This window comes from Seriola dumerili, unplaced genomic scaffold (assembly GCF_002260705.1).
Source record: "Seriola dumerili isolate Sdu_G_001 unplaced genomic scaffold, Sdu_1.0 BDQW01001001.1, whole genome shotgun sequence".
NCBI classification, from domain to species: domain Eukaryota; kingdom Metazoa; phylum Chordata; class Actinopteri; order Carangiformes; family Carangidae; genus Seriola; species Seriola dumerili.
The window spans coordinates 620,039-632,153 of record NW_019175256.1 but is presented as its reverse complement, the minus strand read 5'-3'; the positions used below and the strand labels follow the sequence as shown (position 1 = coordinate 632,153).

The 12,115-nt window shown below is 49.1% G+C and overlaps 1 protein-coding gene across 3 annotated transcripts in view; it reads right to left on the bottom strand.

Moving 5' to 3' along the window:
* Nucleotides 1-4,495: 4,495 nt before the first annotated feature.
* The window catches only part of LOC111237565 (homeobox protein Meis1-like), a 36,603-nt gene continuing 28,983 nt past the window's right edge, over nt 4,496-12,115 (bottom strand). For 2 of the 3 annotated variants that reach the window (XM_022766701.1, XM_022766702.1), the window contains exon 12: nt 4,496-4,986. In XM_022766701.1, the coding sequence (XP_022622422.1) occupies nt 4,853-4,986 (134 nt within the window). In that variant the 3' untranslated portion in view covers nt 4,496-4,852. The remainder of the gene's footprint in view (nt 4,987-12,115) is intronic. The other variant, XM_022766704.1, reaches the window with a different exon arrangement.

Here is a 12,115-nt window from a genome sequence, read left to right as displayed (position 1 = left end):
AGACCATCATCAGACCATCATCGGACCATCAGAGCATCATCAGACCATCTTCAGACCTCCTTCAGATGATCAGACCATCATCAGACCATCATCGGACCATCAGAGCATCATCAGACCATCTTCAGACCTCCTTCAGATGATCAGACCATCATCAGACCATCATCGGACCATCAGAGCATCATCAGACCATCTTCAGACCTCCTTCAGATGATCAGACCATCATCAGACCATCATCGGACCATCAGAGCATCATCAGACCATCTTCAGACCTCCTTCAGATGATCAGACCATCATCAGACCATCATCGGACCATCAGAGCATCATCAGACCATCTTCAGACCTCCTTCAGATGATCAGACCATCATCAGACCATCATCGGACCATCAGAGCATCATCAGACCATCTTCAGACCTCCTTCAGATGATCAGACCATCATCAGACCATCATCGGACCATCAGAGCATCATCAGACCATCTTCAGACCTCCTTCAGATGATCAGACCATCATCAGACCATCATCAGACCTCCTTCAGATGATCAGACCATCATCAGACCATCATCAGACCATCTTCAGACCATCATCAGACCATCTTCAGATGATCAGACCATCATCAAGCCATCTTCAAGCCATCTTCAGGCCATCTTCAGGCCATCTTCAGACCATCTTCAGACCATCATCAGACCATCAGACCATCATCAGACCATCATCAGACCATCTTCAGACCTCCTTCAGATGATCAGACCATCATCAAACCATCTTCAGACCTTCTTCAGACCATCATCAGACCAATCTTTTTCAATAATTGATGGATGGCGTTCACTCATCATCACATACACTGATGATGCTGATCGACAGTTTACAGATGTTTTCCTCATTAATCACATGATGGGACAGACCTGACGTGTCGGTGACCTTTGACCCCAGAGGAAACGAATGAATGTTTAATATTAGATGCTCAGGAGCTCTGAGTGTTTCATCCTCTGTGACACGCTGCCTTCACTGTCCGCTTGATCTGTGGGAAATTACACTGAACTCCAGCCGCACATTAATTTCCCTGAGATGTGAATCTGGTTTGTTTTGCTGTCATGTTGTTGTTGTTGTTGTTGTTGTCACCACTCTCTGTACTCCCTCTGACATGTTGCTTTTTGGGTCTTTCTGCATCTTTAAGTGAACACACTTGATTCCCCGACGTCTCTCATGCGTCCCCCTACACTCGGCTTTAAAGACAGAGATGAAGGCAGTTTCCTCCCCCCCCTAAAGAGGGCAGTGTAACCTGGGAGTTGGAGCTGCCGCCTGTCAGTCAGCTCAGAGGGCAGCAGAGGGACGACGCCTGTTTGATTTCACTCTGCTGTTTTCTGCTTCACAAATAATCTCCAAACGTCAGCGGGACCATGAAACTGCTCTGAACGAGTGGAGCTCCACGTCCTCCGTCTCCGACCTCTAATTGATTTGAAGAGGAAGATAAATGATGTTTCGGGCCCCCGGCTTTGAAATGAAGTGAATCTAGGAAACCCCCAGTGGAAAGGGGGGGGGGGGCTAATCTCTCCATTTAAGAGTTGGGAGCAGATTTCACATGAATCACTTTTTCCCTCCTCAGCTGAACTCCAGTGGAAGAGTTTCATCAGAGACATGAAACGCTCCGTCAGGTCTGAGTGAGGACGTGTGGACCGGCCGGGTCAGGGGTCAGGGGTTGGGGGGGGGGGGCTTGGGTCCTCTCTCCTGGCCTCTTCGCCAACACTGCCGCAGCTCCTTCAGCCTGTTGACCTGATGTGAGCTGAAGTGAAAAGAGCCGAGCCGCCATGTTGGACAATGTGTCTGAGTGTGATGCAGATTCATCACTGAGACGCAGCTGAAGAAACTTTTTCCTTCACAGAAGAAACACGGTGGAAAATACTCACACACATTAACTTCAGCTCACAGAGATCATCCCGTTCAGATTATATATATTTATAATTATTCATTTATATTTTAACATTTGGATCCAGATGGTGATCGGGACGTTTTCCAGCATGAACATTAATTAGCACTAATCATAAAATCTACATGGTTCACACTGTTTTCTAAAGATCATTATCAGTGATGATTGTCATGTGACCAACACATTCCATCTGTGGAGATGTGATGCATTCACTGACGAAAAAACATTCCAGAAGATTCTGAGATAATTACCTCGTTAATTCAAAAAAACAGAGCAGGAACTTTTGACTTTTTTTCTGAATTAACAGGATCATTATTAGTGAATGTATTTCGCTTCTGTAATCCTTGGCTGTGCTCATCTATGAAATCATCCCTCTAATGCTAAATTAATCAAGAAACTGTGACGAATTGATCGCAACAACTTTCGCAAAAATTTAATTAATTTATAACCTGACTCACTTTCGTCTTATGAATTATATATAAACATATATATAATATATATATGTATACGAATAATAACTGAACAGTAACCCACAACAGTCCCTCCAGGATTTCACAGCAGCTTTTTTTAACAATTGTCACGTTTTTAAATGTTTTTATATGTTTTGTTTTTTTTTGCAGTTTGTGGGAAAAGATAAAAATTGTCTCTAATTCATTAAAATGCAGCTTGTTCCACAGAGAGTGATCCAGGTGAACAGTTTGATCAGAGTGAACGATGAATGAAAGGATGTTTTCTGTCTTTTCATCTTCACTAATTCACCATTTAATTCACTGAGCAGCTCAGAGGCCGCAGCAGCTGCCGCCATCTTTTAAGGTGGAATGCTTTCTTCAGTGTGACTTGATGTGTGATTGACATTTGGAAATCAATAACCTTAACTGTCAACATGACTCTGACCGTGTGTTTTTATCAGCTGTACTTGACAGACTCAGTGACGATCAGATCTTCAGCTTCTTCAAATGTAGAAAAACATCAACGTGATCATGTGACTGTAGATGTTTTATTTCCTCTGGAGAATAAAAGCAGTGGAGCGTCGTTTAGGTGGCTCCAGCTCTACACCTGTGGCTCCAGCAGCTCTACACCTGTGGCTCCAGCAGCTCTACACCTGTGGCTCCAGCAGCTCTACACCTGTGGCCCCAGCAGCTCTACACCTGTGGCTCCAGCAGCTCTACACCTGTGGCTCCAGCTCTCTGCCTGCGGTTCCAGCAGCTCTACACCTGTGGTTCCAGCAGCTCTACACCTGTGGCTCCAGCAGCTCTACACCTGTGGCTCCAGCTCTACACCTGTGGCTCCAGCTCTACACCTGTGGTTCCAGCAGCTCTACACCTGTGGCTCCAGCAGCTCTACACCTGTGGCTCCAGCTCTATGCCTGTGGTTCCAGCAGCTCTACACCTGTGGTTCCAGCAGCTCTACACCTGTGGCTCCAGCTCTACACCTGCGGCTCCAGCTCTACACCTGCGGCTCCAGTAGCTCTACACCTGCGGCTCCAGCAGCTCTACACCTGCGGCTCCAGCTCTACACCTGCGGCTCCAGCTCTACACCTGCGGCTCCAGCTCTACACCTGCGGCTCCAGCTCTACACCTGCGGCTCCAGCTCTACACCTGCGGCTCCAGCTCTACACCTGCGGCTCCAGCTCTACACCTGCGGCTCCAGCTCTACACCTGCGGCTCCAGCTCTACACCTGCGGCTCCAGCTCTACACCTGCGGCTCCAGCTCTACACCTGCGGCTCCAGCTCTACACCTGCGGCTCCAGCTCTACACCTGCGGCTCCAGCTCTACACCTGCGGCTCCAGCTCTACACCTGCGGCTCCAGCTCTACACCTGCGGCTCCAGCTCTACACCTGCGGCTCCAGCTCTACACCTGCGGCTCCAGCTCTACACCTGCGGCTCCAGCTCTACACCTGCGGCTCCAGCTCTACACCTGCGGCTCCAGCTCTACACCTGCGGCTCCAGCTCTACACCTGCGGCTCCAGCTCTACACCTGCGGCTCCAGCTCTACACCTGCGGCTCCAGCTCTACACCTGCGGCTCCAGCTCTACACCTGCGGCTCCAGCTCTACACCTGTGGCTCCTCCACAGAGTTGTACAGAACTATTTAACCCTTTCATGTGCGACATGCTGAACGTCTTCACACGTCTTTAACAGGGATGTTGGTTGATGAATGTGATACATTCATGTCACACGTGTCTGCAGCTTCACAACATGCTTCAACACCAGGAACAAGGAAGTGAGTCTGGTGACATCATCAAGGTGCTGATCAGGGACTGGTCTGATTGGCTCAATGGAGGGAAACTTTGATGATTTTTGGTCAAATTTATGGAAAAGTTACAGTGAACGGAGAAAAGTGAAGGTCACACAGAGTTCACAGGGATTGGTTGAATCTGTGTTAATGACTGTGACTTCCTGGAGGAAGTGACATACTGACCATCTAGAAAACTGAGATCTGGAGGAAACGTGTCTGCAGCTCCGCACCTGAGTGAATGTCGTCATTTCCCTCCTCTGTGGTCAGGTGTCACACACCTGAGAGCTCCTGACAACACAACTGACCTCAGACACATCAACAGTCACAAAGCTGCTGCAGCGTTTTATTTCAGAATAAGAGTCTATGAAAAAAGACAAACACACACAGTGTGAGAGGAGGAACAGACATGTCCTCTCATTTCATCATCATCATCATCATCATCATGTGAAAGCAGCAGCTGCTCTCAGAGCGTCCACAGTGAAAACGGCGCCGGTCACATGACCTCTGTCCAGGCTCCTCCTCCTACAGACATCAGCTGCGGCCCAGAGGAGGAGCAACGTTTGAGTCCTGACTCCGAGAAGTCCAGGTGTGATCAGGTGACACAGCTGTTCACCATCATCCTCCACATCTGGATCTGTCCTCTCTCTCTCTGTGTCTGTGCTCCAGCTGGACAATCCTAGTAACAAAGCGTCTTGGTCACCCCAGACACGGCGGTGGCGGTGGTGGGGTGTTCCCACATCTGGTCAGGTAGATGCCCAGAGGGGGTGGGGCTTCGGGGACAGACAGGTGAGGAGGTGTGGGGTCCTGCTCCACATCGCCACCATGGAGGTCTGCAGAGGAAACAGAAGACAACAACAAATCAACAGGAAGTAAACTTCAAAACAAAGCGAAGAGGAGGGACTGGTCCAGGTGAGTCGACATGAAATCACCGGAGAGAGGCGGCGTGCTAACGACTCACAGCACTCGCTCACATACTGCAGCTAACTGAACTGCCATTTTGATTTGATGCGTCAAGCACAAACACGTCAATGACGATCTGCCGCATGCAAGACGAGAACGACGTCCAAGAGGAATGTAAACAAAACAAGTGATGTCACAACCTCCGTCTGTCCTCTGCGTTTATCTCAGCTCGTCAACGATGACACGTCTCATTTTAAAACTACAACCACCTCTGTCCACACACCTGGAAACACACATCCAATCTTTTCAAAATAAAACTCAACCCCAGAGTTTTCAGAATGAAGCACATCTGTTTTACGGCTGAAGACTCGATGGGTTTAAAAGTAAAAGGTATTAATGTGGGCGGAGCCTCAGAGAACTGTTGGTCTGTGATCTATGATCGACACCTGGAATGACTCTGGTTCACAATCCAGTCTGGTGTGTGTGTGTGTGTGTGTGTGTGTGTGTGTGTGTGTGTGTGTTGTGGTTGCGGCTGCATGCATGGCTGCATCCGATCCAGCTGAACCAGGTGTATTGTTTCCTCAGTGAAGGGGGGGGGGGGCATGCCTCTGAACACTCTTAATTGACTTTGGGTCTGAGTGATGTTGCCGAATATGACTGACGCACAATATTTAACCCCCCCCCCCCCCCCCACTTCCTCTTTTACCCGTAAACGTCTCCTTCCTAATCTCTCCCCTCCCCGCGCTGTATTCATGCCCCCCCCAAGTAATACAAACAGCTTACAGAGTATTGGACCTCTGTGTAATCAAATAAAGAGATGTAGAGCGTTGTGCGTCTTCTACTAATGATCAGCTCGTATAGAGCGGGGAACATCGAAGAGGATCTCAGAGGATAATTGACCTTTAAAATGCAGAGAGCTGCTTTAACTAGTGAAGAGCAGCAAGCAGGACGGTTTTGACGTGTCGTGTATATCTCTTCTTCATGTCGCACGTTTGTGGTTTGAAGATCAAGCAAGCGGACCATGTCCGCAGGCGCGCGCGAGGAGGCCCAGACCCCAGACACTGCCAGGGGCCCAGACACTCAGGGGCCCAGACACTCAGGGGCTCCAGACATACTCAGGGGCCCAGACACCCAGGGGACCCAGACACCCTCAGGGGTCCCAGACAGACTCAGGGGCCCAGACACCCAGGGGCCCAGACACTCAGGGCCAGACACTCAGGGGTCCAGACCACTGCAGGGGCCCAGGACACTCAGGGGTCTCAGAGACATAGGGGCCCAGACAACCCAGGGGCCCAGACAACCAGGGGCCCAACACTCAGGGGCCCAGACACTCAGGGGCCAGACACTCAGGGGCCCAGACACCCAGGGCTCCTCATCATTGAGTCCTACACATTTATTGAAGTTCAAAAAAATGAGGTATTCAACTCAAAAAAAAAATTTTTTTGTTCCCTCTTATTTTGAAAGTCCCTGCTTTCCAGTTTTCTTTACCTTCTCCCCAGACCTGTTTTCACCGTGATGTTCAGCAACTGCAGGCCACACACCCAAGAGTCCCTGAACCTTTAGGATAAGTACTACGCCCCCGATTCCCCCGGAACAAAGTTAGACCCTGGTTTTCCTGCGGTGGAACGCCAGCTTCCTGTGGTTTTGTTTCGTCTCTTTTGTCTTTCAGCATCGACACACTGACTGTTGTTGGACTGGAGTCACTCACACGCTGGTGTCCTGGGCGCTGGGACGGCTCCTCTGGCTGCAGGGTGGTGCTGGTGCTACATGTAGTGCCACTGTCCCTCCACACCCATCCCCATCCCACCTATAGACCTGACACACCACACACACAACAAACACGCACACGCCACACACACAGCACACACACAGCACACGCACACAGCCTCCTCTGTTTTTAAGCCCCCCCCCCTTGTTAGCTCTTTCTGTTAGTTCCTCTGTTAGCTCCTCTGTTAGCGCCTCTGTTAGCTCTTCTGTTAGCTCCTCTTGTTAGCTCCTCTGTTAGCCCCTCTGTTTAGCCCCCTTCTGTTAGCCCCTCTGTTAGCCCCTCTGTTAGCCCCTCTGTTAAGCCCTTCTGTTAGCTCCTCTGTTATCCCCTCTGTTAAGCTTCCTCTGTTAGCTCCTGCTGTATCCCCTCTGTTAGCCCCTCTGTTAGCTCCTCTGTTAGCCCTCTGTTAGCTCCTCTGTTAGCTCCTCTGTTAGCCCCTCTGTTAGCTCCTCCTGTTACTCCTCTGTTATCCCTGTTAGCCCGCCTCGTCAGCCACCCTCTGTTAGCCCTCTGTCAGCCCCTCTGTTAGGCCCTTCTGTTTAGCTCCCTGTTAGCCCCCTCCTGTTAGCTCCTCTGTTTAGCACCCTCTGTTAGCTCCTCTGTTATCCCGCTCTGTTATCACCCCTGGTAGCTCCTTTGTTAGCACCTCTGGGTTTAAGCGCCTGGTGCTAAGTAAATAAACCAAGCTTCAATCAAGGTGGAGTGGTGGAGTCCCTGACATGAAAACCCGTTTATTTCTGTGGTGATCAACCCTTCAGTAAGAATGTGTGTGTTTACCAAGGTTGGTCCTGATTCCCATGTGTGTCTGTGTCCATGACGAAGCCTCCCATTGGCTGACCATACTGGGCCGTACGGTCCCCGCCTGCTTCACTGCGGACAGAGAGGGAAACGACTGTTTCATTATCTCACCGTCACGTTGCACACTGAAAGAGGAGGGGGGAGGGGCTGACAGCTGCTGTCACGTCACAGACACTCCAGCTCGCTCTGGCAGAAGGAAACAACGACTTCAGTTCTTCATCGTTATAATCAATATTCAGTTCAAATAAAGTCACTGCGAATAACACAAACTGCTTTAACTGGAAACCTGGTTGTTTTTATGGTTTCATGTGGTTTTAGGTTCAATCTTCACAGGTCGACATTCCCTGCAGCGTAAAGCCCAGAGGGTGAGTGGGGGTGAGAGAGGGTGAGGGGGGTGAGGAGACCAGGGAGACACTCAGCCTTGACACAATAAATTGAGGAAGTTTATAATTATCATGCTAATAAATCTGTTAAAAGTGGGACAGGTGAGATCTGGTTTTTTTGTTTGAACCTCTGAGGTCAAGAAGGACGAAAATCTTACGGAGGCCTGAGATGCTGGCGTTAATGCTGCTGGGAAACGACAAGATCAACAGACTCTGATGTGTTTAAAGCTCCTGTTTAGTTCTGTGGCTGTTTCCGTTTTTGTTAGATTATTAGATGTTTGTGGGGGGGGGGTTGAAGAGAGTCCTCCTCAGTCGCCGGGGGTAGGGGGTTTTGGGAGTCAGCCCCCGGGGTTTAAATGCTAACAAGCTTAGGGGCCAAAGGCTAGCGGGACCTTTAGCCCCCGCTCTAGCTGGGCTCCCATTTTGTTTATTCAAATGCCCAGGTTAAAGTGTTTTCAATGGAGAGTCCCAGTTCAAAGGCGATTCGCATCTTTGTCTGGAGCTTAATCCTGCTGAGGCCAATTCAATCCTGCCAGCTTAAGCTTCTGGGTCCACTCCAAACCTCAGGAGTCCCCACTGCAGCATCTGCTTCTGTTCCATCAGGTAATCCTCCTCCACCTCTGAACACATGAGACAACCTGGACGACTGAGAACACCTGGACGACCTGAGACACCCTGGACGAGCCTGAGACACCTGGAAGACCTGAGACACCTGGACCCGACCTGAACACCTGGACGACCTGAGACACCTGGAGGACCTGCGGCTTCTCACTCCTCTGACGTGTTGGTCCTGAAACTGAAACCAGCTTGTTCATTATCCACTCAAACAAGAAAATATGATTTTAAATAATAAAATTAAAAGTCATGACAAGTGGTACATGTCATTAAGTTGCCTTTCTTCTTCTACTGTTGAATATTATCCAAACAGGAAAGACTCACAACCCAGCAGGTAAAACACTAACTCCTCTTGCATAGGCCATCACCTCTTCCACCAACAGTAATCAGGTACGAGCAGATTCTTTAATTGAGGGGTAAACCTGCTAATTAAAGCAGATCGACTCCTTTTTCCAGCAACAAGTCCAGTTTGTCTATTCTGTTTCCGGACTGAAGACTCAACAAGGAAGAGAGAGAGTGAGCTCTAGCCACCATGCTAACTCATCCTCAGGCCTCTGCCTGTTAAAGTGTCGGAGCCTCCAGGTGGAGACGCTTCTCAGAGAGAGTTTAAAACCTTATTTCAGATGCTTGCTTCCACTCTTTAGTCTCCACAGTGGGTTTTGGTTTTAAAGCACCGTCAGGACGGGTGACGGGTGACGGGAAAACTAGTAATAAGCTCAATTTAAAGAAAACGCAGGTAAAGACCCAAATAAAACAGTTCAGTCCATCAGTCCCCTCCAGCGTGACGCCGCGGCCCCGGTCTTGTTGAGTGAAGGAGCTCTGCTCCGAACACACGTCCCCATGACAACATAGAACCAGAACCAGAACAGAACTCTCTGAACCCTGAATCTGGAAAAGCGAACTTCGACGGGAACATAAACCATAAATCACTCCCGACCAGAATCCAGGGCAACTTCTCACTGGTGCTAACAGGCGACATCAAAAGTCTCCTTCTTCTTCTCTGTTGGTTTAAGAATTGATCTGAAGATTTTCTTTTCTCTGATCATTTTTACAGCTCGCCAGAGTTAAAGATTTCACATCGATCTTTGAATTTGAAAATTGAAGCATCAAGTGTCCTGTGCGCTGTGACTGGACTACCTGGACGCTCGCGACTTCCACCTGCCTCTGTTGGACTGGTCGATTCATGCCGGCTGGACGAATCCGCCGCCTGGCGTTGATGAACTGAGGACGAAGGAGAAAGAAGAGAGGAAAATAAAGATGTCTGAGTCAGCGGACACGCAGAGACGTGAAAGCTCTGATTCACCGAGGGACATCGAATGCCTCACCACACACTGCCCACAATCTGAAGTTCTTATCATAACGTGATGTTTCCTGTCTAATAAAATGAACCCTGCTTCATGTGGAAGCTCAAGAACATCTGTCGGTCCCAGTGGAAGCATCTGGCTGCTGAAGTTTGTTCTTTAACAGAGAAAATGTTTTTGGGAGAAGAATTGAAGGAAAAATTCATTATGGTCTCTGATAGAAAATATGAACAATGTTCATAGGACGGAGGCACGACGACGGGGTTTAGTCACTCAACATTAGCGGGTTAGCAGGTTAGCAGGAGTGTCGGGTTTAGCGGGTGAGCGGTTAGCGGTTGAGCGGGTTTATGCAGGTGAGCGGGTTAGCAGATGAGCGGAGTATATATATATATTGAGCGGGTTAAAAAAGCAGATAGAGCGGGTTAGCAGGTGAAGTCGGGTAGCAGATGGAGCGGGTATTTTGCAGGTGAGCGGGTTTAGCAGGTGAGCGGGTTAGCAAGATGAGGGGTTATGCAGAATGAGCGTGGGGGGGTTAGCAGGTGAGCGGGTTAAAGAAAGATGAAGCGGTTAGCGGGTTTTAGGTAACGGTTTAGTTCAACAGCTGAACTGGTTTGTTTTCATCAGCTGGTGAAACTCACTGCTGTATTTGGTACTTTCATTGGATCAACTCAGAAAGTAGTGAGCCAATCGAAGACAGCGCTCAGACCCCCTCTCTTAGGAAATGGGTCCAAGCACTTTAAATAAAAGCAAAGAAGAAGAAGAAAACAGTTCTTTTGAGCAACGTCGATGTGAATTCCATGTTTTTCTACAGTTTTGAATCTTTAATCCTGGAGTTGCGGTCGACTGTTCTACAGAGTTGAGATTATTATACCTGAAATCGGGGGGGGGGGGGGTGCGTTCATACATGTCCCCTTCTAAGTACACTTTTTGAAAGCATGATCCTGGTATGTGTGACCTATTGACCCAACACTCCTGTGCCCCCCGGGCCTTTCCCCTCCTCAATCTTAAAGCCTTCTGAACTGCCCACACCCCTCCGCCCCGCCGTGAAAGTCTGTGTTTCCACTTGATTTATGTCCTACACAACACCCCCCCCCCCCCCCTCCCCCAATTTAGATGGTTCCATTTCAACTTGTTCAGAAAAGGGGGGGGGGGGGTTCTCTCTCTTTTGAAGAAAAAAAAAGGTGGGGACGTCCCCAGTTTCCTTTTCAGGAAAACAAAAGCCAGAGGAGTCTTTTCCAGGGAGTGAAAGAAAGGGCGAGGGGGGGGGGGGGTCAATGTCGCTTGGAAGGCCTGTGAAGCGTCAGGATCTGAAAGCAATAAGTGCTGTTTTTTCAAAACTAAAAACCGTTTAAAGCTGAAGCAGAACAGGAAACAGGAAGTGCTGTGAAATACAGAGTGAAAACTAGAAGCACCTCCTCCTGGTCGGTATCCTCCCACTCAAGACTAAGTTTTCAAGCGTCAGCTTCCCTGTTTAAATCCCAGAATCATAATATATGAACTGGTATCACTCACATCACTCCTCACACACTCACTCACACAATCACTCACACTCACTCAACTCACTCACTCACGTCACTCACTCACTCACTCACTCACTCACACACTCACTCACTCACTCAACTCACATCACTGCACTCACACACTCACTCACTCAACTCACTCAACATCAACTCACTCCACTCACTCACACACTCACTCACTCACAACACTCACTTCACGTCACTCACGTCACTACACATCTCAACTCACTACTCACTCCACTCAACTCACTCCACTCACTCACTTCACTCACACCACTCACTCACTCACATTCACTCACTCACTCACTCACACACTACTCACACTCACTCACAACTCCACTCACACTCACTCACTCACTCACTCACTCACACACTCACTCACACTCCACCTACACTCACGTCACATACTCACTACACTCACTCACTCACCACATCACTCACTCACATCCCCTCCACCTCATCACTCACTCACTTCACACACTCAACTCCACGTCACTACACAGCTCACCTCACTCACACTCACTCACTCACTCACGTCACTTCACCTCACTCTACACACTCATCTCACACTCACTCACACTCCACTCACTCACCACTCACACTCACTCACACTCACCGTCACACTCACTCACTCACTCACTCACTCACACACTCACTCAGGACTCAGGTAGGAC